At 49.8% G+C, this 24967-nt stretch overlaps 2 protein-coding genes across 17 annotated transcripts in view; both read left to right on the top strand.

Annotated features, from left to right (window-relative positions):
• LIG1 (DNA ligase 1) overlaps positions 1 to 11622 on the top strand; it is a 39002-nt gene extending 27380 nt beyond the window's left edge. For all 16 annotated transcript variants that reach the window (XM_072756031.1, XM_072756008.1, XM_072755992.1 and 13 more), the window contains exons 20-28: positions 1512 to 1622; positions 2732 to 2803; positions 4649 to 4793; positions 4936 to 5018; positions 6282 to 6434; positions 8639 to 8692; positions 9230 to 9373; positions 11171 to 11263; positions 11358 to 11622. In XM_072756031.1, the coding sequence (XP_072612132.1) occupies positions 1512 to 1622; positions 2732 to 2803; positions 4649 to 4793; positions 4936 to 5018; positions 6282 to 6434; positions 8639 to 8692; positions 9230 to 9373; positions 11171 to 11263; positions 11358 to 11438 (936 nt within the window). In that variant the 3' untranslated portion in view covers positions 11439 to 11622. The remainder of the gene's footprint in view (positions 1 to 1511; positions 1623 to 2731; positions 2804 to 4648; positions 4794 to 4935; positions 5019 to 6281; positions 6435 to 8638; positions 8693 to 9229; positions 9374 to 11170; positions 11264 to 11357) is intronic.
• Positions 11623 to 12186: 564 nt separating this feature from the next.
• Positions 12187 to 24126, top strand: CABP5 (calcium binding protein 5). The gene is made up of 7 exons (XM_072756041.1): positions 12187 to 14631; positions 14771 to 14996; positions 16493 to 16523; positions 17067 to 17210; positions 18064 to 18173; positions 21139 to 21286; positions 23549 to 24126. Exons 2-7 carry the CDS (start codon positions 14934 to 14936, stop codon positions 23572 to 23574), a joined length of 522 nt encoding a protein of 173 aa, XP_072612142.1. The 5' UTR covers positions 12187 to 14631; positions 14771 to 14933; the 3' UTR covers positions 23575 to 24126.
• The last annotated feature ends 841 nt before the right edge of the window (positions 24127 to 24967 follow it).

Below are 24967 nucleotides of genomic sequence, written 5' to 3'. Positions count from 1 at the left end.
CAAGGAGAGGCAGTGGGGACGTAGGTGCAGGGAGCCAGCCTGCATATCAGCCCTGCCATTGGAATAGGGATGGCTTCTTTGCTCTTGGGCGTCTTGGGCCTGCTCTGGGAGCCCTTGGTCAAACAGCCCTTCTTGCCTGATCCTAGTTAATTAGGAAGTTGGCACTTTCCCAGAGCAGCATTAGCATTAGCTGAGCTTTCCCAGAGCATAGCATTAGCTGAGCTCTTGTTAGCTGCCAGCTGCTATCGTTTCCAATCAGTTTTACTAGATGTAATTTCTCTGTGGAGTTCTGATTTTAGTGTACATGGTTTGGTGAGTTTTGGTAAGTTTATGTACACTTGTCTAAACATAAAAAATTTTGGTGTATCACCTAAATTGTTCCCTTGTGTCCCATGCCAAGCAGTACCCCCCATAAGCTCCCAGAGGCAATGAGCATCGATAGACCGTTTTGTCTCTACAAGTGGTGTGGCCTATTCCAGGGCTTCTTGTGAGCGGTATCCTCCAGTTTGGGGTCTTTTGCCTCTGTCCACTTTTGTTTATTCATTTAGTGCATATTTACTGGGCACCTGCTCTGTGCTGAGCCCTGCACAGGAGGCTGGGGACATAGCATGGACAGGCTACACCCAGCTCAGGCCTGGCAGGGCCAGGAGATCTTCATCAGAGCGTCCCACTGCTGGCTCTCTAGTTATACAGGGACACGGGGGCTCTGAAGGAAAGACCACCATTCTGTGAGCCTCTGTATCTGTAAGAGATTTGACCTAGGCCCGGTGTCAGCAAGGCAAGCCACCACCACATATTGCCCCAGGATATAGAATGAATGGTGCCACCTAGAGTTGTGCAGCAGCATTCCTTTGAGGGAAAAGAAGTCCTCCCAATGGAGGTGAAGGAAAATGACAGATGTTCTAGAGTGATTAGGAAGTGCAAAGGCTCTGTGGTTGGAGGGGCATAGCCCATCCACAAAACAGAGGCTAGTGTACTGGGGTGCAGAGTCTGAGGGGACCAGGTGAGGTGAGGATGGGCCAGGGGCTGACTGAGGAGAGCCCCCACAGCTTTGGGAAGCCAGATATGGCTTTTAGCAGGGATGCACTGATCAGATTTGAGGTTGCTGAGGGCACCCTAACTGCTGTGAGGAGAACAGTTTATATGTGGAGGCCATACAGGAATAGAGTGGACTGCTAGGATGATGTGACCTGGGCTGGACTGGGCTCAATGAGGTGGTAGTCTGTAGGTGACTTAGAGATTTCATAGGGGAAGTGGACAAGTTCACGGGGAACTGACAAAGGTCACTGGGTTTCCAGCTTATGGGACCAAGTAGTAAGTCTCAGAAAAGTTCATTTCCCCCCACTTACAGGGAATGAGAAGAGGGTCTGTGTACACATGTGCATCTTTGAATTGACATCAGTTTTTTTGTGAATCTTGAGAAGGAAGAGCTGTAGAAGGAAAAGGACCTGTTTCTCTGGGCCTCATCCCCTACCTCTCAGCAGCCTTGGGTCTCCTTCTTCACTTTTCAGATTAAACTCCCGTCAGTCACGTCCTTCATTCTGGACACAGAAGCTGTGGCATGGGACCGGGAAAAGAAGCAGATCCAGCCATTCCAAGTGCTCACCACCCGCAAACGCAAGGTAGTCTCAGTCTCCCTCCACTACCTGCCGTGGTCACACAGTTTCTCTTCCTCCTAGCCCTGCCCCACCCCAGAAGGACAGAGTGTTCCTCGGGATGTGGTTCTTGCTGCCTTACAAGGTGGCTGCCACAGCTCCAGCCATTACATTCTCATTCCAGCATACCAAGTACAAAGGAGGAAAGAGCCTTTCTCCTGTCTATTTTATTTTATTTTATTTTATTTATTTTATTTTATTTTATTTTATTTTATTTATTTTATTTTATATTTTATTTTATTTTATATTTTATTTTATTTTATTTTATTTTATTTTATTTTATATTTTATTTTATTTTATTTTATTTTATTTTATTTTTTTTTTTTTATTTTTTTTATTTTTTTATTTTTTTTATTTTATTTTATTTTATTTTATTTTATTTTATTTTATTTTATTATTTTATTTTATTTTATTTTATTTTATTTTATTTTATTTTTTTTATTTTTTTTATTTTATTTTATTTTATTTTATTTTATTTTATTTTATTTTATTTTATATTTTATTTTATATTTTATTTTATTTTATTTTATTTTATTTTATTTTATTTTATTTTATTTTATTTTATTTTATTTTATTTTATTTATTTTTTTATTTTATTTATGAGAGACAGAGAGAGAGGCAGAGACACAGGCAGAGGGAGAAACCGGCTCCATGCAGGGAGCCCGACATGGGACTCAATCCCGGGTCTCCAGGGTCACGCCCTGGGCTGAAGGTGTAAACCGCTGAGCCACCAGGGCTGCCCCTGTCTCTGTTTTATTATGAAGGATGTGTGCCAGGATTCCCCCCCCCCCACAACCTGTGCCCCACCAAACTTCTTTATCTTCATTGGCCATTAGCTGCAAGGGAGGTTGGGAGAGCAAATATTTGACAAAGGGATTGAGTTTGTTGGGATTAGCTGAGAGCCATCAGGTTGCAGAGCCAGGAGCCAGTATCACTCTCACGGGTGTGTGGGCTATTGCCTGGAGAAAAGGGGAGAGTGGTAGTGACATGTGTCTGCCTGGGGCATGTTGGGAGGCAAACCTACCGTGCCCCTGTCATCATTCCCCACCCCTGCTCCCCGTTCTACTCCAACCCAGGAGGTGGATGCAGCAGAGATCCAGGTGCAGGTGTGTCTATATGCCTTCGACCTCATTTACCTCAATGGAGAGGTGAGTTCTGGCTGCATGTCTAGGGGTAGCCGGGGGGAGGTGGGGGCTGTGTATGAGCTTAGGAGCCGACCTTCTGAGTGGCCTTACTTGGGCAGCGATTCTCAGGGACCCTGGAGGGTCTCCAGGACACTCTCGGGGAAGTCTGTGAGGTCCTGCCTGCCCTTCCCAGCTCCGCAGCCATATGAGGCAGATTCTCTTCCTGTATGGCAGCCAGAGCAACACATTGTCGCTGTCTGAATGCAGACACACACGTGAGCGTCCAGCTCCATTAAAAGCCAGACATTATAGAATCTGTAAAAGTATAAACTAATGCCCCCTCTTCTCACTTTTTCTAACATAAGCACATTTCATAAATGACATATTATTGGGTTAACATGTTGGAGTTATTATTTTTAAATGAATTGATAAACGTCAAGATTTCTCATTTCTAACGTAGCAAATGTTAACATGTGATATGATAGCTAATACTACATCATTACTATGGTAAATATCCAGAGATGTAAGCCACGTACATAGAAGCTCTCTGGAGTGAGTCCTAAGCAGACTTCACGGGTGGGAGGGGGTCCTGAGACTGCAGAGTTTGAGAACTGCTGCTCCAGGGCATGGGTTAAGGATCTGGAGCCAGGCCACCTGCTTTGATATCCCAGCTCTCCCTTCCTGGTTGTGTGGCCGCAGATAAGTGACTCAGCCTCTCAGAGTCTCAGTTTCCTTGTCCATGATAAAGAGCTGACAGTAGCACCCACTGTACTTGTTATGGGACAGATGAAGCGATGGGACCCGGGCATGAGCACAGTGGCTGGCACATACGAGTGTTTATCCTCTAGAATGAGTTGCCAACACCACCGTCATCCTAGATAACTAACCTTTAACAATCTGGCAGCTGAATGGCCTCCGCTTGCACTTGACTAATAAAATCAGGGTGATTTCCAGTGGGCTGTGCCTGCCCATCAGGAGCATGGATGGAACATGAAAGGGTGTGGTTAATTCAATCAAAGCTAATAAGATCGCAGAGAGTAGATTAACTTCCAGAAGGTGGGTAAGTCTGTTTCATAGTATAAGGCAAGCAGCACTTTCCCACGAATAGATTTGCTCTAACTCGGAGCTCAGTAGAGCAGGGCCTGCAGGCCGAATCTGTCTCGGCCTTTCTCATCTGTAAGGGAGGCTTTATTGGAACGCAGCCGCATGCCCATACACTTCTGCCCTACAGCCCACAGCTGAGCGGTTGTCACAAAGCCCCAGTAGCCCACAGAGCTCAGAGTATTGACTCTGGTTCTTCGTGCAACAAGGTTGCTGACCCCTGGATTAAAGTGGAAAGCATCCTCTCAGAAACACGTTTATCTTCTATCCGTGTGGTCATCGGCACCTTTCGCCTTTATTCAACCGGTGTTGTAAATGGAACTGTAGCCACAATAACGAGTCCATTCCAGCTCCATAAGGACTGTGGCCCCTGTCTTATGCACCTGAGGTCACAGGACTGACCGGTCTCCAGCCCCCTAGCTGCCCCCCTTTTTTTTTTTAAAGATTTTATTTATTTATTTGAGACAGAAAGAGGGTACAAGCGTGGGGAGAAAGAGAAAGCAGGCACTCTGCTGAGCAGGGAGCCCCATGTGGAGCTTGATCCCAGGACCCTGAGCTCATGATCTGAGCCGACACTGAACCAACTAAGCCACCCCGGTGCCCCTCCCCTTGCTGCCTTTGATTTGCCCTTGAAATGGGTCCTCGAAGTTCTCAAAATCCCCGTGTGGGCCTGGTTCATCCCTGCCAGGGGGCCTTCCTGTCTCGTGGGAGCCCAGGCTTCTCTTTACCTCCACAGTGACACCCTCTCTCTTTTCCTGCCCTACTCAGTCCCTGGTACGTGAGCCTCTTTCCCGACGCCGGCAGCTGCTCCGGGAGAACTTTGTGGAGACGGAGGGCGAGTTTGTGTTCGCCACCTCCCTGGACACCAAGGACACGGACCAAATTGCCGAGTTCTTGGAGCAGTCTGTGAAAGGTATGGGGGCCTGGGGCCAGCTGCCATGTATACTCCCTCTTGGCTGCCCCGCCCCAAGTGATTTCATTTGAAGCTGCTGGCTCCGGCTGGCTGGCTGTCATGAGCCGGGCTTCACAGAGGTCACTCTTTGTGTCTCCCTCAGACTCCTGTGAGGGGCTGATGGTGAAAACTCTGGACGTCGATGCCACCTATGAGATCGCCAAGAGATCCCACAACTGGCTCAAGGTGCCCTTCCCAAATCTGGCCATCTTTCCATCTGGTTCCCAGTCCTCACTCCACCCTGTTTAAGTGCGGGAGCCTTTTCTCAGTCCCTGATGCCTCCCTGTCCAGCCAGCCACAGACCATCCCTCCACAAATCCTTGCTGCTGGACTCACCAAGAATCAGTTAGAACTGCCCTGGCCTGAGCACCATGGAAGTTAGATGAGGTTTCTATTCTAAGTTCATAGCCCCTCTCTGTTGGGTGGGGCCGACGGGAAGGGAGGGAGTCAGCCAGGACATAAATGAGATGACATTGGGGGCGATGAGCATTGTGGAGAAAGCAAGTCAAGTTGGGGCCAGTGAGGATCTTGCAGTGCTCTGGTCATCGGGAAAGGCCTTTCCAGAGTTGACTCTTGCATTGAGGCACAGATGACAGGAGAGAGTCAGGCACATGGAGATCTGGGACAGAGTGTCTAGGAGAAGGGTGGGGGCAACAATTGCAAGGGCCCTGAGGTAGGAATGAAGCTCTGTGTGTGCAGGGAGCAAGGTGATTAGGGTGTGAGTCGAGGTCAGGGTGGAGGGCAGGCCTCAGATGACACAGCTCCTTGGGGGTCGTTAAATACCCTGGGTTTTCCTCTGAGGGTTTTGAGAAGCCAGTGGAGGTTTGAGACAGGAAGTCCTGTGGTCTGGTTGTCATTTGGCATGAGACATCTGGCTGGCTGAGGATGGTGGATGGTTGGGGAGGGTGCTGGGCAGACTGGGAACCCTTGGGCAGGAGGCTAGCCTGGAGAGGGGCGAGAGGACTGCAGCAGGAGATGAGCCGGAGTGGAGCCAGAGGGATTTCCCGGGTGTGTTTGAGGGGCCTGTGGTCTGTCCCCCTGAGACTGTCAGCAGCTGGGAGGGTATGAGCGTTCCTGTCTTAGGACATTTTCCTTGCTACATACCCCAGGCTGAACTCCTGCCTGGCACTTTCTGGAACAAGTGATTACTCCCTGTAAAGGAGTAAGTGGAATATACATCTATCCCAAGGGAAAGGGGGACCCCGAGGGTCTCCATCTGACTTGTCCCCTCAGCCTTGCCAGCTCCTTCCCCTTCGCTCGTCTCTTTCCTAATTTGTTCTGGAAGTCTAGGAGCTCCTCCCACATCCCACCTCAGCCTGGTGACGGTCCTCAGTCTCTACGAGAGCGCTCTCCTTTGGCTCACCCCGACGACCCCTGCTCTGGCATCAAGGAGCCTCCAGCAGTGAGATCCGTCTCAGTGCCCCCTCACCTCTGGCCTTTCCTCCCTAGCTGAAGAAGGACTACCTCGATGGTGTGGGCGACACCCTGGACCTCGTGGTGATTGGCGCCTACCTGGGCCGTGGCAAACGGGCTGGCCGCTATGGGGGCTTCCTACTGGCTGCCTACGATGAGGAGAGTGAGGAGCTCCAGGCCATATGCAAGGTGCTGTGAGGCAGGAGTAGATTCGACTCCACCTTGGGGGGAGGGGTGCCTGAACCAAGAGGCTCTCGTGTTCTTCCTATGAAGGATTAAGTTTTTTTCTAGTTTTTATTTGCTTTTTCTGATCCTATAAGTAACTCTTGCCTTACATAGAAGTATGTGCTATTATAAAAAGATGTAAAGAAGTTGTGCCAGTTAAGAATTGGGTTCTGCTACAGATGATGACATAAAGGGATTTATTTTTCTCTCATATAATGAGAAGTCTGGAGAGGAGCAGGCGGCTCTCTGATGACATTAGGGGCCTAGGCTTCTGTCCCCGCACAGGGGTTTTGTCATGTGCTTCTGACCTCATCTTCATAATGTGGCTGCAGGACCTCCAGCCATCACAGCCATGCACGCTCCAAACAACAGGAAAGAAGAAGGCCCCAAGCAGAGGGATGTGCCCCCTACATTAGCCTCAGCCAACAAACAGCTTCTGTGGCATGGGTTGGAATTTTGCTCCACAGCCCACCTCCCTCCACAGGAGAGCTTAGGAAATGGAGTGGGTTTTGTTTTTGTTTAAAGCTACACACATTGGTGATCCAACAGATGTGAGGCTTTTGCCACAGAAACAGAATAAACTGTTACCCATAATTCCAGTGCCCAGAGGTAACCACTCATAAAATTTGAGGGAATGTCTTATTTATACTTTTACAAAGCTGTGATCTTTGTATATGAGGGATTTTTTTCCCCTATAAATAATATGTTTTTTTAAGATTTTATTTTTTCATGAGAGACACAGAGAGAGAGGCAGAGACATAGGCAGAGGGAGAAACAGGCTCCATGCAGGGAGCCCGACATGGGACTTGATCCCAGGACCCTGGGATCACGACCTGAGCCAAAGGCAGATGCTCAACCACTGAGCTACCCAGGTGTCCCCTAAATCCCATGTTTTAAATACTGTCAGATACATATAAGTAACATGGTGATAAAAAACGTTAAGAGTATTTGCCCTCATCTTCAGGACTTTTAGAAGCACATGAATGTGTTAAACTTAAAAATAAAACAGTCTGTTATTTTACCAGCAAAAATGGGTTTGTTCAGAAATAGCATAGAATTGCATTTTGGGACATACAAGCCTTGGCGAAACCGTAGGCTCCTCCTGCAAAGGAAAATAATGGTATTTTATGGGAAGAAGGAGGAAGTGAGAGGAGTTGTTTTGAATGAAAGTCTTGGGGGACAAAAGCAGCTCAGAGGAATGAGGGTTTCTCAGAGGCTGAGTTGCTGGGTTGGTCCCGTTCTCAGATCAAAGTCTTGTCTTTCCCCGGGGGGCCCTGTCATGGATGGTTCTTTCCTGTTGGTGGATTCTTCTTTTGGAGCCTATCACCAAATGTTGGTTTGGGCTCCGTAAGCGACAATCCCTCCTGTAACCGACAGTTAGGGGGACCCTCTCTACTGGCCTCTGACTCTGTTTTAGCGAGGTTGCCCAGAATTTTTCACAGTTGTTTGTGGAAGATGTGCTCTGTTTCCTGAACCAGCTCCCTGTGCTCGTGGCCTGCTCTGTTCTTGAGAGTAAATCAGCACTGCACACGATGCTTAGCCCAGGTGACCCGTGACAGACGTGGTCTTAACAATTTGCAGAGATCATAGGGCACCAGTCCAGCATCATTTTACACTATTTACCCAGAACGGTTTTCTGTGAAACAGCTTCTGCCCGAGAAGATATTTAAGGCTCTCCATTCAGAAAGGGCTTTCCGGTTGATGTTTATATCCGTGGTTTGAAGATAGCATCTTACTACGTTTGCTGGCAGCGAGGTTTTTTTAGGCTTGACAGTTTGGGTGGGTGAAGGAAAATCTCTGGCATGTGGAGTTTGGAGAGGACATCCTGTTCCAGAGTAGGTGGGACTCAGGGGAGCCCAAGGGAGCGACACCTGGGCCAGGGGGATGGAGCGGAAAGAGCAAGGGCTTCTACGTCAAGCACAGGGCAGCAGGTGGGCCAGGGATGCCCCTGGGAGAGGTGTTACCCCACCCGGGGTCTGCGCCCAGCAACCCTCCCCCTGCCCAGCCCTTCCTCTGTGGTTTCTGTGGCCAGGGTAGGATAGGGGCCTCTGGTATGCACAAATCTGAGTCCTCAGTGGCAGGAGTAGGAGTCGGGGGTGGGGGACACAAGTGGGGAATACTCAGCCACTGGTTGCACCTCTGACCTGCCCTCCCTGTCCTCCCCGCAGCTTGGAACTGGCTTCAGTGATGAGGAACTGGAGGAGCACTACCAGAGGCTCCAGGTGAGCAGCCTGCCTCTCCACCTCTCGTGGCACACTCTGTGGTGGTGGAGCTGGCTCCAGAGCCCCCGTGTTCAGAGTTCAAGTCTCAGCTCTGCCGGCTGCTACAGCGCCCAGGACTTGGGTCAGGGAGCCTGCCTCCTGCCTCCGCTGCTGGGGGATGCGTTTCAGGGGAGCACTATCGCAGGGGTCCCTGAGTTGGCCCTGAGTGAATCCCCTAGTAATTGGGAGTGTTGCATGGTCACGGGTATTTGGGGGTACGACTCCCTTCCCTGTGTGGTGGTACTTCTATCTCTGTGACATTCTTTGGTTCTCTCTCTCTCTCTCCAGGTCTCTGTCTCATTTCTTCCTTTCACCATTGCCCTCATCCCTACCCAAGCTCTTACCTTAAGACATGTCTGTGTTGCCATCTATCCCCTTCCCCATTTTCTTCCCTCTCTCCTCCCTCCCTGACGCCCCAACCCCCAGCCTTGACTTTGAGACCTAAGACCCTCTTTCTTCTTCATGTCCATTGCTGTTCCCCGATGCTGTTCTCTGCAGACCCTGGTGCTGCCCACCCCACGCTCCTATGTCCGGGTCGACGGTGCTGTGGCCCCCGATCACTGGCTGGACCCCAGCGCCGTGTGGGAGGTGAAGTGTGCGGATCTGTCCTTGTCGCCCATCTACCCTGCTGCCCGGGGCCTGGTGAGTAGGCCGGGCAGGGGTAGAAGAAGGGGGAACACCTCAGGCTCCAGGCAGCAGGAGGGACCCAGGGTCGACCTTCCAGATGGGAAATGAGGAGCAGGGGCTCGTGAGGATGACGCCTGTGCTCCGGGCTGATAGTAACTAGGAAAGCTTGAGCTTGCTTTTTATTTGGCTGTCAGATAACAGGGTCAGAGTCTCAATTAAAAAAAAAAAAAAGAAAAAAGAAATTCCCCAGGTACAAAAAGTAAACAATCAAATTGTTTCCTTTAATACCCTAAGCTCACATTTGGCTCTTCACTGATTTTTGAAAACACAGTTCCTCTGAGTAACAGTTTATGACACTTCCTGCTGAGCAGTGATGCGGGCTGTAGCTCGTCTTTCTGAACCATAATTTGTTTTCATGCTACCACGTTTTAAAATTCCCTGGGCTGGGATGCCTGTCTGGCTCAGCAGTTTAGCGCCTGCCTTAGGCCTGGGGTGTGATCCTGGAGTCCCAGGATCGAGTGCCACATCAGGCTCCCTGCATGGAGCCTGCTTCTCCCTCTGCCTGTGTCTGTCCCCACCCCTCATGAATAAATAAATAAAATCTTAAAAAAATAGAATAAAATTCCCTGGGCTGATCACTCTCACCAGTGGTTCAGCCCTCAACGCCAGCCAAAGGGTCAGCAGACGGGGGCGTACACTGCCCCTTGGCCGGTGGTAGGGCAGCTCTCTGCCTTCTCCAGAAGAAATGTGCTTTCTTTGTGATTTCCTACAATCTTTCAAAATCTAGGTAGCATGCACTTTTCTGATTAGAAGTGGACTTCCTTTAAAGGCAGAATTCATATATTCATTTTTTTAAAGATTTATTTATTTTAGAGAGAAAAAGAATGAGTACAAAGTGAGAAGGGGCAGAGGGAGAGGGAGAAGCAGACTTGAGTCCTGCACAGGGCTCAGCCTCACAACCCTAAGATCATGGCCTGAGCCAAAACCAAGAGTCAGCTGCTCAACTGCTGGAGCCACCCAGGCGCCCCAGAACTCATATTTTAATTTATTTTTTATTTAAAAATTTTTAAAAAAGTTTTATTTATTCCTGAGGGACACAGAGAGGGGGGCAGAGACATAGGCAGAGGGAGAAGCAGACTCCTTGCAGGGAGCCCGATGTGGGACTCGATCCCAGGACCCCAGGATCATGACCTGAGCCAAAGGCAGACGCTCAACCACTGAGCTCCCCAGTACCCCAGAACTCATATTTTTACATTGAATTTCTGTCTTGAAATGTCTCAGACTCCACATTAGACATTTAGGGTTCCCTGGAGACAAGTGGCAGGAGCAGCGTTTATGGAGCTTCTGTATGAAGCGGGTGCTGTGCTCACAGGCATGGCACTTGAGTGCACCTTTCCATCCTCACAAAGCACTGAGCCTCCTGAGGCATTAGAGCCTGGGAGCTGAGGTCACTCGCCCGGGGTCATGCAGTTTCTGAGTTGGGAGATGGGATTTGAACCCTGCCATCTGGTTCTCAAATCTGCAATCTGCCTCTGCTGTCCTGCTCCTTGGCCCTGAGAATAGTAACAGAACAACAGCATAGACCACAGCTATGGTACTAGCATTTCTTAAGCACTTATAATGCTCCAGGTATGGTCCTAAGATAGGGCTTTATATCGTATTTAATCTTTATAATCCATTGCTTGGCTCCATTGTATGGGTCAGGAAACTGGAGGGCAGGAGCAGGGAGGAGACCCTGGATGGGGAACTGCTGCCCTGAGTGGCCTGTCGGCTAGACCCCAGGAGGGTCTCTATCATCTCCCCTTCCCCCAGGTGGATGGTGAGAAGGGGATCTCCCTTCGCTTTCCTCGGTTTATCCGCGTCCGTGAAGACAAGAAGCCAGAGGAGGCCACCACCAGTGGCCAGGTGAGGCCTTAGCTTCTTGGTGGTGGATTCTGGAATGAGGGGTGGGAGGCAGACCTGGGGCTTCTAACCGCCCACCCCCACCCACTCTCCTCAGGTGGCCTGCCTGTACATGAAGCAGAGTCAGATTCAGAACCAGCAGGGCGCGGACTTAGACTCTGACTCAGATTTCTACTAGGCTCCCACCCTCCCAGGGGCTGGGTGGTGCAGGGTGGGTGTCCTGTTGGTCAGCAAATCCGGTGTTGCGGTCGTGTGGGTTTTGAGTGTCAGGTGTGTGTGCGTGTGTGAGGGGATGGTTTAAGCTGGGGGTAGGGGGTTTTTGGATCATTTTTTTCAATAAATAAATAATTATTGAACACCCACTGTAGTGCTGGAGTCTGTGCTGGGCTCTGGGGTGACAGCTCCAGTAGCTCCCGCGTGGAGGGTGCGTGGCCAGCAGCGTGCTAGAAACTGTCTGACCCAGCACCTTCCCGTAGATTCTCCACAGGTTTGCAGGTGTTCTGCATCCGTGCTGAGCGGCAGGATAGCCACCAGCCACGTGCAGCCGCTGAGCGCTGGAAACATGGCCGTGTTTCATTTCATTTTATTTCATTTTCTTTAATTTTCCTGTAAGCAGCCACATGCAGTTGGTTGGTGGCTGTTGTATGGGCCAGTGGCAGCCGAGACTTGAATGTTAACTCAGGTAACCTGCTTCGCAGACACTGGGGGGGCGGGGCGCACAGAACAGGGAGATGGGCACCCAGGCCTGAAGCGGGGGTGCCAGTGCCAGGGTTCTGACCCAGCAGCCTGGCTCCGGGCCCTGTCCTCCTGCGAGACGGTGCAGTGAGTGTGTGAGACCCCCAGCTCTGCCAGCCACGGACTGGGGACCGCGGATTCTGGAGCCTCACCCGTGAGGGCAGCCAGCCACTGGCCGGACCTGGTTTGCTCATCCGTAGATCCTCAGCCCCTTCACAGTGCCTGGCATGTAGTCGGTGCTGTTTTTCCTGATCAAAAAGGGGACCTGGTTGGGCAGCCCTGCCTTCCCACCTTCCTCGACTGGGAATCGATGGTTGGAGCTGGGGCCGCCACCTTGTGACCATGAGGAATAGCCAGCAGATCCAGGGAAAGTAGCCCTTAGATGGTGGCCCGGGGGCCAGCTGCTGCCCAGCAGGCTTCTGGTCGTGGGGGTGGAGCAGAGGTGAGAGAATAGTTATTGGGTGCAACCAAATCCCAGTATGGCTGCACACTGTGAAATGGCCTTTGCTCATCACAGCTAAAAGAGTTCCTAACCGATACAGCTGTACCAAAGAGGACCGGCAAGGTAACGTGCAGCCATACTTACCAAACTCTCCGTTTTTAAGGCGAAATAACGTGTGTGTTACGTGCTGTGTGTCTGGGGGTGCCCATGTCCGTCTGGCTTTGTGTACAGCCCATGGTCCCTTCAGGCATGGAACCCAGTCTTCCTGAGGAAAGCAGGGCCAGGGACATGCTCCTCCTCCCCTCACCCCTGCAGACCCCTGTGAATACACCACCCCCAGAAGCTGTGGCTGCTACAGCCCTCCACCGGGGCTGGGCAGGGATGTCCTCACTCACCAAAGACCCTCACAACAGTCCCACCGGATAGGAATTTTTATTACCCCATTTGACAATGGGGGACACTGAGGCACATAGATGCAAATAACTTTCCCTAGGTCCACTGTCTACTAGATGGAGGGTCAGGATTTGGTCCAGACAGTCCGCAGGAGGCCCTGTGCTGGCAGCGCTGCCCATGGGGAGCCTCACATGCCCCCTCGGGGATGTGGAACATTCCAGTTCCACACCCCACTGGAAGGTGTGGGAGTGACAAGATCCTGCTGATGGCTGGCAATGCAGGTGATGAGGGGATGAGCTCAGGGTGGACAGGCGGGCAGCTGGAACATCATCCTCTGGTTGAAATGCTGCTTCTAGAACTTGTTGAGACCCCAGGGCAGACAGTGCTCGGAGCGGAGTCCCGGAAAGCGTGTGCAGAGGAGGGGTAGCAGGGAAGGTGGGCAGCTGGCTTGTTCATGATTGCACGTGAATCAAATATATAATTTCAGTTTGTCACATCTGACGATGCTCGTTTTAATCACTTGATTAGTGATTAAGGTGATGTCTGCTTGGTGCCCCCATGTAAAGTGACCCCTCTGCAGTCAATATTTCGTAAGAGGATATTTTGTGCGACACAAATAAATGTTATCCAACTTGGCACAGTTCTGTGTGGACTCCTGCTTTCCCGTGTTCCCATATAACCTGTTGATATTTATTTGGATTCTCAAATTTCTAGGGGAGCTTCTTCAGGGTGACCTCTGGGATCCTTCGCCGTGACCCCACAATTCTGTCCTTGCTTTACTGCGCAAGATGTTTTAGGCTCATCTTAGACTTGCTTGTCGTGCTCCAGACCTGGGAGCAGCCCTCTCCCCCAGGACTTGTTCCTTTCAATGGAGAATGGTATTTTAAAAGCCAAGCCCTGGATGCCAGGGGTGTCACAGCTTCTGTGTTCTCTTAGCTCGATGACCTACATACCAGTGTCCCTACATACCCTGTGACATCTGTGTTTACTGTCACAGCCCTCTGTCTGTCCTGAAACCCACCAGTACAAACCAGTGCCTCTGATTCCCATCCAATACCAGACTCCTCCTTTCCCCATCTCTGTATCCATGAGAAACTGATTGCCCTTTATTCCTCGTAGATTCCCTGTGTGTAACTCCTCTCTCTTCCTTGCTGCCATCCCACTCAGCGGGGGCACCCTTCTCACCCTGACCTGTTGTCCACATCCTACACCTTGCTGCCCCTGTGAGTGGACATCCTCGGGACCTGCGTGTAGACACCTCCTCACTGCTCATGCTCGTGTTACCACGTGGCATGTCAGGCTCCCCTCCCATGGCTCATCCTTACTGCCCCAGGCCCAGACACTCAGCCCTGCTGCCCCTCTGTGGGCACCCCCCTCACTCCCACATCCTATTCGAACTCTGGCTTCCTATCCTGATCCCCTCCCAACCCCCAAGGTAGGGACCTTCATGGCCTCCTTGGGCTGTGACTTCACCACAACTTCTCACTTGGTCAGCACAGGTGCCTCCCTTGCTCTCTCCCCACCCCACCCCAGATTATTTACGAAGGGAGGAAGAGGTGAGCAGAGGAAGCACAGATATCACCCTCTTAATCGCTATGTGTGCCCCTTCCTGAAGTCAGGCTGTTACTCAGGTTCTTGCGTCCTGCTCGCTGGCACATGCTGACGGCAGCGCCCTGAGGCCAGGGGCAAGGTCCTCTACATGTGCACAGACCCGAAGGCCAGCAGAGGCCCCTCTCGGAGTGAGTACCCAGCAGGCTTGCTGGAACATGAATGAATGGATGCCCTCCACTCTAATCCCCAGGTTTGAAACTCTTCAGTTCTATTCTGGGGATAATAGGTCAGAGCCTGAAACTGGCTCCCCCTCCACCCCACTCCAGCCATATGGGGAGGCAGGGACAGCTCTGATCCTTCCCCAACCCCAGGAGAGATTTCTGATCCAGCTGTCACAGTTTTCGGACACTGGGACCGAGGGAGAAGCCAAGAGAGGCAGCAAGACTTGGCAAAGGAGCACTAGAGAAGATAAGGAGGCTGCACACCAACGGGGACAGGAAGGAGGGGGAGCCTACTTGAGCCTGCTGCCTGGCGCCCCTGCCCTGCCCCTCCATGCAGTTTCCCATGGGCCCCGCCTGCATCTTCCTGAGGAAAGGCATCGCTGAGAAACAGCGGGTGAGGTGGCAGACAGTGGGGAAGGGTACGGACAGGGCAAAGGGGGCCAGGGTATGGGGAGAGAAGCGGCATGACAGGTGCAAGGGGCCGGGGTAAGGGGCACAGCCTCAGGGGGACTCCTGACCAAGAAGGTTGAACTCCGGGAGCTCAGTGGGCCAGTGAGGTGAGTGAAGGTGAACTCCGGACTCGGACTCGGCAGCAAAAGGGAGAAGGGGAGGAGACCTGCAAATAAAAGGGGAACTGGGATGTCTCTGTCCATCACCTCTCATTTCTCTGGACACCTGTAACCATGACGGTGATGACACAGCTGCCTCTTACTGAGACACTGCTACGCACCCAGCCCTACGCAAAGGGCTTTGCTTTCCTGCTGTCATTTCATCCTCAGGACCACATTCACGGTTGGCCACACTTGAGTTCCCATTTTACAGATGTAGAAATGGAGGCTCTGAGTCACAAAGCCCCTTGCCTTCTATAGTTACTGAGTGGCAGGGTCCCATCAAGTCTATTTGATTCCAGGGGGCTTCCTTTTCATTGTTGGGCTTTAGGATGAGAGAAAGAGAGAGAGAGACAGATGGGCCTGAGGGGGGAGGGCATCATGAGAAAGAGAAGCTCAGGGGAAGGCTCCAGGAACAAGGGGGAGGCCAGAGGCTGGTGGAGTCCGCAGGTGGTGTGCCTTATACCCAGCCTGACCCTTCAGGTGTGTCTGAGAGCAGTGGTGGCATCAGGGATTGGAAATGCTTAGCTGGTTGAAGAATTGGTCATGCTGGCAGTGAGCATCCTGCCCAGATGCCACCAAACACTGGCCCCCACGCAAACAGCTTCTAACCCTTGGGCGAAAGAATGGGGGGGGGCGGTGGGAAAGGAATCAAGAGAGTGTAGTGGAAAGAATTTTGGCTCAGAATTCAAATCAGCCCTCGCTGCACCTGGCCTGCTGCATGACCTCCAGGGAGTGATTTAATGTCTCCCTGCCTTGGGAGCATCTCTGCCACTTAGAGCTGTGTCCCTTAACCTTTACCTCTCTGTTCCTCAGCTTCCTCTTAAGATGAGAGTGCTATGTGGTCCTACCCCCTGGGGTGGATCTGAGGTTTCAGTGAAGTGACTGTGGGCACCAGGCACAGGGTTGGCGCTCTGAGCGCATTAGCTGTGATTCTGAGCCTTACTCTCTTGTTCTGAAGAAAGGAGGGGACGGGATGCCAAGACATAGAAGACCCCTTGCTAGCACAATGGGATGGATGTCTGTTCAGGAAAGGCAGAGGGACAGAGATCAAGATCCCGGGATAGGAGAGAGGAAATGGGAAGTGATGAGGAAGAGGGCAGGAAGCACACAGTCAGGGGTGGGAATCGGGAGGCTGGAGAAGGAAGAGGAGGGGAATTAGAGGAGAACTGGGAACAAGGAGGGGTCAGGGAGGGGTTGCCCAGAGGGAGGGATGTGTTTGGAGAAGTAGATATGGGATCCCTGACCCTCTCAAATTCCCTCTCTCTACATTCCTTTCCAGGAAAGACCCCTGGGACAAGATGAGATCGAAGGTAACCCCTGCCCCAAATGCCACCTCATTGTCATCCGCCACTAGGCTGCTCTCCTGTGCATCTCAGTGTAGACCCTTCCCACGAAAGCTTCACATACCTCTCTCTTCCCATTCAGCCATGATTTTGTAGAACTCTCTCACACAGTTGCTTGGGAGCCTCCCAAAGTGTTTAGAAGGCACACCCATCCCCAAGCGTCTCAGAGACCCAGGAGTGACAGATGCAAGAGTTTTAAGATGAATCCAAGACTGTTGGTTTTTCTTTTGGAGGTTTTGAAGGTCCCCATAACGTCACCCCAGAATCTGGAGGACCGCAGTGCCATCACCCTGCGGTCTCGCGGATCATTCCTCTTGCACATTTCAATCTTGCTCATTGCAATCTCTGTCCATGTTTCATACATCACTCCTTTTTTAAAATTTTGGTTTTCAAAGATATCTTCTCCTTTGGAGTCTCTAGTCAGTACCTCCCTGATGGTTTCAAGGGATGGCCAGTCTTCCCCATTGACTGTTGCGAGTCCCCTCAAGGTTCTTCTCTCTTAACTTTCAGAGCTCCGGGAAGCATTTCTTGAGTTTGACAAGGACAGAGATGGGTTCATCTCCTGTAAGGATTTAGGGAATCTCATGAGGACGATGGGTTACATGCCCACGGAGATGGAGTTGACTGAACTGGGCCAGCAAATCCGCATGAACTGTGAGGCTGGGCCGGGGAGGACTGCTGGGAGTGGGTGGGGTGGAAGCAGGAGGGATGTGGAGGCTGAGCCACAGGGAAGGAAGAGGGTAGGCAGCACTAGGAGTCTGGAAGCAAACAGTTCAGCCTGGACTCGGAGAGGCAGCGTTTGAAGTGGATAAAAGGGTGACTCTTGGAGGCAGATCTGGGTCCAAATCCCACTTCTATCATGTACTGATTGTGGTGCTTTTGAAAAGTGGAGTCAACTTCTACTCCTGAGTCTCAGTTTTCCCATCTGTCACTCCTTGTGGGATTGGGATGAAGGAGCTGATGCAGGTCAAGGCTTAGCCTCCAGTAAATGGTTATCAATGTAGGTTAGTACCATGACCACTGAGACGCAAAGGTAGAGGGCAAGCTTGGAACCGATCTGCCTCTGGAAACAAACTTGGGATGGGTTCCAGAGCTCATTTTGAGAAGGAAGCTGGGACAAAATCACTCTGGGGTTTTGCTCTAAGGCGTGCCACAGAGTAAACAAGGTTGAACCCAAAGACAGGATTGTGTTTCTATCTGGAAGAGGTTTGGCTCCCACTCAATTCATGCTCCCCCTTCTACAGACCAACAGATGAGCAGAGATCTGAACCAATTAAGAGATTTTTCCCAAGGTCACAGGGACAGCTGGTTACTTTCACCCCATGCACCCGTCTACCCGGGTTCGGATTAGAGGGACCCTGGGCTCCGGGTTGGCTGAGAGGGAAATTTCTCAGATGGCAGAGAGATCAGAGCAGGTCTGCCTCTTAAACCAACCTGGAAGGGTCCAGAGAGGTAGTGGAGGGTTGGTTACATGGACTCTCACTAAACCTGCCTCTTCTGTCTTCAGTGGGTGGCCGTGTAGACTTTGAGGACTTTGTAGAGCTGATGACCCCCAAACTCCTTGAGGAAACGGCGGGGATGATCGGTGTCCAGGAGATGAGAGACGCCTTCAAGGAAGTGAGTTAAGATTTTCATGGTGTTGGGGGTACTTGAAAAAAACACCAGGAGTCTATGATTGGTCTTCCAACATGGAACCTACCCAAACCAAATATTTTGGAAACTAGAATGGGGAATGTCTTCCAAACATTTGCAATGCACGAGGCCCTCTGCAAATACTTTCTAGTTTAATGATCATAAAGAACAATAGGGATAAGCGCCCCTTATCCCCAGTCATGTAGATGAGGACGTTGAGGCTCAGGGAATTTACAAATCTCACCTGAGATCCTGCCATGCCCAGAACACATGGTTAGACCTCTAATCTCTGTGCCTGTAATGGGAAGAAGGAATCCAATAATTTGAGATTCCAGAGGGGAATGTAAAGAGATAATCCAGTTTAACCCACTGTAGAGATACTTAAGAATCTCTTAAGTCTCATACCCAGGGAGGGTGAGGGGCTTGCTGAGATTTGCTTTCATCCCCTAATAAAATGCTTTCTTCAGGGGACGCCTGGGTGGTTCGGTGGGTTAAGCATCTGACTCTTGGTTTTGGCACAGGTCATGATCTCAGGGTCATGGATTGAGCCACACGTCAGGTTCTACACTCAGCACAGTCTGATTGACCTTCTCCCTGTGCCACTCCCCCCACTCACCCTGCCTCTCTCTCAAATAGATAAATAAAATCTTTAAAAATAAAATCAAATAGAATTATTACCTCAGAGCTTTCGGTGCAGGAGGCAAAAATAAAGAGTAGCATAGCCTTTGGAAGGCAAAACTTTGGAGCCGTGCAAACATGGGTCTGAATCCCAGGAAGATGTCCTCCTACCAGCTGTGTGATTTTCCTGTTCCAGCTTCACATAAATATGACCTAGAGCTGCATCACCCAACAGTACTTCCTGTGATCTCAGAAATATTCTGTCCAAAATGGTAGCCATTGGCCACCTGTGGCTGTCAAGCCCTAGACATACTAGCAGGTATGACTGAGGAACTCGTTTTTTTCATTTTATCTAATTTTGATTTGTTTCAGTTCAATTGTTTATTTAATTAGACATTCAATAGACTATACACTCAATTTGCTTAAATTTAAAAACAAATAACACAATTCAGTTACTGAGAAACATTTCTCCTGGAAAACCTTGAGTATGTGGATCTACCTTTCCACCTACAAATTTTACAAAAGCTACATGCAGATCAAGTATTTCTGATACTATTTGGTGTTTGAATGGAGAGGTACTATCAGATTTTTTTTAAAGATTTTATTTATTTATTCATGAGAGACACAGAGAAAGGGGCAGAGACATAGGCAGAGGGAGAAGCAGGCTCCCTGCAGGGAGCCCGATTTGGGATTGAATCTCAGGACCCCAGGATCATGACCTGAGCCAAAGGCAGATGCTCAACCACTGAGCAGCGTAGGTGCCCTATCAGTTGTAAAATACACCTGGATTAAGAGTATCCTTAGCTTAAGCATACATGTGTACTGATTATGTTAAATAATCACACTAAGTATATACTAAGTACTTACCATGGTAATATTTAAACGTCTTATGAAATCCAGTGTGCATAAAAAAAATATAGCTCATTTATAATTTCTAAAGATTTGAAGTAATCTCCTCACCCAATGTGGGGCTCAAACTCCTGAGATCAAGAGTCAGGTGCTCTACCAACCGAGCTGGCCAGGTGCCCTGCTCATTAATAATTGTTAAATTGATTACATTCTGAAATGATAATATTTTGGATATATTGGGTTAAGTAAAATTGATTATTAGAAGTTATCTTGTTCTCTTTAACCTTTTATTTCAAAACATGGCTGAACTAGGGGTGGTGGAAGGGGAGGTGGGCGGGGGGGGAGGTGACTGGATGACGGGCACTGAGGTGGGGCACTTGACGGGATGAGCACTGGGTATTATTCTATATGTTGGCAAATTGAACACCAATGAAAAATAAATTTATAAAAATAAAAAAATATAATAAAATAAAAATAAAAACATGGCTGACTAAAAAATTTAAAATCAGCCATGGGGTTCATGCTATATTTCTATTGGATGGCACTGCTCTGGGGAAATATTATTCCAGGCTGGGGAAGCAGCAGGTATGGATGCTGGAAGGCAGAAAGCGCATTTGGGGAAGAGCAAGAAGCCCTGAGTTCTTGGAGCATCCTGAGCTGGAGAGAGAGTAGCATGCAAACAACAAGGGCTCAGAGTTGGCAGAGGGAGGACCCAACCTCATAGGAGTTTGTGTGTTGAGGAACGTGTCAGGATTTCATTGAGGGGGATAGGAAGCCACTGGAGTATTTTCAGGAGAGTGGGTGACAGTACCTGATTTCTGTTTGTTTGTTTTTTTTAAGATTTTATTTATTTGAGACAGAGAGAGAGCATAAGCAGGGGTGAGGGCAGAGGGAGAAGGAGAAGCAGACTCCCTGCTGAGCAAAAAGCCCAATGCGAGGCTCGATCCCAGGACCCTGAGATCATGACCTGAGCTGAAAGCAGACGCTTAACCAACTGAGCCACCCAGACACCCCTGATTTCTGTTTTAAATGAACATGAACACAAGGCCCTGATATGCGGACAACGCATGATGGGAGTCAGAGGACCAATTGGGGGGCTGTCATGATAGTCCAGAAAAGAGATGATTGTGGCTTTGGCCAGGTTAGTGTCAGCGTAGCTAGAGAAGGATAGTTAGCTACCCCACCTGCTTGGGGCATAGAACGCAGAGACTTTCTAATAGATTGGTTAAGGGTATGCAGCGTGGAGGTTTGAAAATAGTTCATTAATTCAGCCAGTATTTATCCGGTGCATCATACTGTGTGGAAGGCACTTTTTGGAGCCTGAGCATGGGGCAGTGAACAAGATAGTGCAGATGACCCACCTTCAGAGAGGGGACACGCCAGTGCACGATGTGTGAAAGCGCTGACCCACAGTAAGTGGTCAGTAACACTGCTCTTGGGATTGTCGTGATCATTGTTGATATCACTCCTCTGCTCCAATCAGTTTGACACCAATGGAGACGGGGAGATCACCCTCGGGGAGCTGCAGCAGGCCATGCAGAGGCTCCTGGGAGAGAAGCTCACACCCCGCGAGATCTCGGAGGTTGTGCAGGAGGCTGATGTGAACGGAGACGGTACCGTCGACTTTGAAGGTGACATTGTGTGGGGACAGCCACTGCCCATATGACTCTCCCTTTCTACCTGGGTCATTTCAAAGGCTCCGTGTCCCTCACCTCTTCCTGGGACACTATCTAGGAGCTTATCCCTACACATGCTCCCGCAGGGCTCACTCTCACGTCTCCAGTCCCTGTCCCTTCCCAGTTCACTAGGCACCCTTGTCAGAGAACAGAGGGTCCCATCTGGAGAGTGGACTGCTTAGTAGCTGGGGCTTTGGGGTCAGAGTCTCGAGGCTCAAATTCAGGATCGTTTCTTACTAACTATGCAGCCTTATCCTGGCTGCTTTCTCATGTTTGTTTGTTTTTTTTAAGATTTTTTATTTATTCATGAGAATACACAGAGAGGAGAGAGAGAGGCAGAGACACAGGCAGAGGGAGAAGCAGGCTCCATGCAGGGAGCCTGACGTGGGACTCAATCCCGGGTCTCCAGGATTAGCCCTGGGCTGCAGGCGGCACTAAACTGCTGAGCCACCAGGGCTGCCCTGTTTTCTCATGTTAAGTGTCAGTGTTCATGTCTGCAAAATGGGGCAATATGACATCCTCCTCCCAAAGTTTTAGAGAAAATCCAGAGAACTCATGTACTAAGTGGCAATCCTGACATTGCTCGCATTGGTGTTCCTGCGTGGATCACCCTTGCCTCTTCCTGTTGGGTAAGTCTTAGTTATGCCCCTGGAAGCTGCCCCCTACCTCTTCTCTTGGGCAGAGGCATTCCTCTTCTGCACCCGCACATGCCTCCACTGTAACAAGGAGAGTGACACCACCAGAGCTTATAACCATGACTTGCCTGTTTCCTGCTGAGGCCACAGACCGAACCTCTCATCACCAAACCCCCAGTCCTGGTGCAGAGCTTGTTACGTGTGTGTTGAGTGATCAGATGAATGGAAATCATTGCAATCCTGTGTGGATCGGAGTAGAGATGATCTTTGTAGGAGACAGAACAGGGCATGACAGGCTCTAATTGTGACTCTCTGGTTCAGAAACCCCAGCATCCAACTGCTGCCTATAGACAAAAGCTCAATTCTTTTTTTTAAGATTGTATTTATTTATTTGAGAAAGAGACAGAGAGAGAGAGAACGTGAGCAGGGGGAGTGGCAAAGGGAGAGGAAGAAGCAGATTCCCCACTGAGCAGGGAGCTTGATGTGGGACTTGATCCCAGGACCCTGGGATCATGACCTGAGCTGAAGGCAGATACTTAACTGACCGAGCCCCCCAGGCACCCTGACAAAAGATAAATTCTTAGTCCAGTATTCAAGTGCATCCATGGTCTGACCTCCACCAACTCCTTACTTCAACAAGCACTCTGAGTTGCTGGGCTCTGGGACATACTGCTCTGTGTCCTCGAAATCCTGTTCCTTTCTCCCTCGCTTCCCTTCCAGTTCCCATACTTTCCCGTCAGGGCATTCTCAGGTCTTATCCATCCCTCAGGAATGGGAACAGGGCAACCTTTGCCAAGAAGCTTCCCTTCATCTTCAGCTGGGTGTATTAGCTCCAGCTCTGTAGTCCTACCGATGTTTTTCTGTTCCTCTCCCTTCAAAGTAATCACTGCAGACTTCATGGCACTGAGCTGTGTTCACCAACTAGGGTGTTGAATCCTGGATGGCAAGTGAGGGATGTTCTCTGAACCATCTTTTCTGTAATTCCCAATAGGGAAACTTGGTAGATATTTATTGCATTACCACAACTTAGTAAATGTTTGCTGGATGCCTGCTGGATCTCACCAGGCTCAGGTATGCCAGGAGCATCCCTGGAAATCTGGAAGAGACAGGAGGCAGATGTCCAGGCAGAGAAAGGACAGAATGACCTCAAGACCTTGGTGGGGCCCCAAAGTTCATCTGGCATGGAGTCACAGCAAAGTCAGGTGCACCCTGCTTTATTCCCAAGGTTTACCACTCACCATCCACATGACCTCAGGCCCATTGGTCAACTGCATTGGCCTCTGCTTATCTGTAAAATGATATTTCCTCCTCCAGAATTGGTTGAGAAGATGAAATTAGCTAATCATAGTTATTTAACACCTGATGTGTCTTAAAGCATTATCTTGTTTAACCATCTGAAAGATTACATATGGCATATGGCAGTCCTGTGATTTCCATTTTGGAGATGAAGAAATTGAGATACAGAGGGTCATTGAGAACTTTCCCGAAGATCATCCATGGTTCCTGACACACAGTAAGGGCTTTAAAATGAATGCTGGCTGCTCTTACAAATACGCACCTCACCAGAGACCTTCCTTTGCAGAGTTTGTGAAGATGATGTCTCGCTGAGGAGGTTCTGGAAGTCCCGGTCACCCCACCCCCAGCCAACATGGATCAAGCACTTGCCTTGGACCAAATCCCCTCAGGCCCTTCCAGGAAGAGTGGTGGCTGGCCACCTTGCAGAGCATGAATTGAGGCTAACCCAAAAATGATCACTTTGCCCAGATGGCGGGGTGGGGTCAGGGGTACCTCTCTAGAATGAGATTAAGAAGGAAGAATCTAAAAAAAAAAAAAAAAAAAAAAAAAGAAGGAAGAATCTATGAATGAAAATGAGATTGGGACTAGGGTCAGTCCTGCTCCCCCATTTCCAAAGATTAATGACATCTTTTGACTTCCCATAATCTCCAAAGCCTATGACCTGCCAGAGTCTCTTCCTCAGTGTCCTCGTGGGTTTGACTCCCAAAAAATCCAGCCCATAGTCTGCCCTTCGCCCTTCCTGCTTCAGCTGCTTCCGATCACCTCAGTTTCTCTCAGTTGGAAGAGGGGGGAAAGGCCAATCTTGGGGCTACAGAGTTCCTGATAAGACTTGGACTTGGTTAATTAAAGAGGCTTCCAAAGTGAGCTTAGCCCGTTTGGTTGATTTCCTGGAAGCAAGGTCTGTTTTTTCCCTCCCACCTCCTACTTCCTTTTCCTTATGTGAGATACTAAATTAAATCATAAATCTGGATTACCAAGGTTTAGAGCAAGCTGATCCCCAGGGAATTAATCCCCCATAAATTGTCATCATGCAAAGAGAAGGGGGACGGGGAATTCTCAAATTCTCAGCTTAGCTGGGTGGCATGGAAACCATTCCTGGGAACCCCAGCACCCCCCTCCACCCTGCCCCACAATGGTCTGCCCTGGGTGCTCCAGTAGATTGCCTCTGTTAGGTGGGAAGTTGTGCCAGCCCTCACACCCTGACACTGACCTGCACCCTGAAACCAGAGGATCTGTTCCTCTTTACTTCCACCAGGCAGGACACAAAGTCCTCAAAGTACAGGATTCATATCACACCTTCCACCAGGTTTTCCTCATGTTTGAAACCCACCAAGTAGAAGTATACAATGGGTCATCTGGTTCAATAGCCTCGTTTCATAAAGTTAAATTTTAGATTTGAAGAGTGGAACCAGAATAATGTGTTTTCTAACCTCTCACTGTGATCACTTACTTTGTGCCCTTCTGTGTATCCTTCCTTCCTTCCATCCTGCCTTCCTTCCCTTCTGCACTTCATTTATTCAGCAGGAATGTATGAAGTGCTTGCTGTGAGTGCAAGGCACTCTTCCAAGCATGGGACTATCTCGGTGAATGAAATACACCGATCCTGGCCCCCACCTCCACCCCAGGAGCTCACCACATTATAAAGGGAGGAGACAGATGTGGAACAAAATACATGAGTAAATATAATCCTAGTTAGTATGGTAGA

The sequence above is a fragment of the Vulpes vulpes genome, chromosome 1 (genome assembly GCF_048418805.1).
Source record: "Vulpes vulpes isolate BD-2025 chromosome 1, VulVul3, whole genome shotgun sequence".
In the NCBI taxonomy this organism is placed as follows: Eukaryota; Metazoa; Chordata; class Mammalia; order Carnivora; family Canidae; genus Vulpes; species Vulpes vulpes.
Note: the sequence above shows the minus strand (reverse complement) of the source record. Positions and strands in the feature narration are given on the sequence as shown.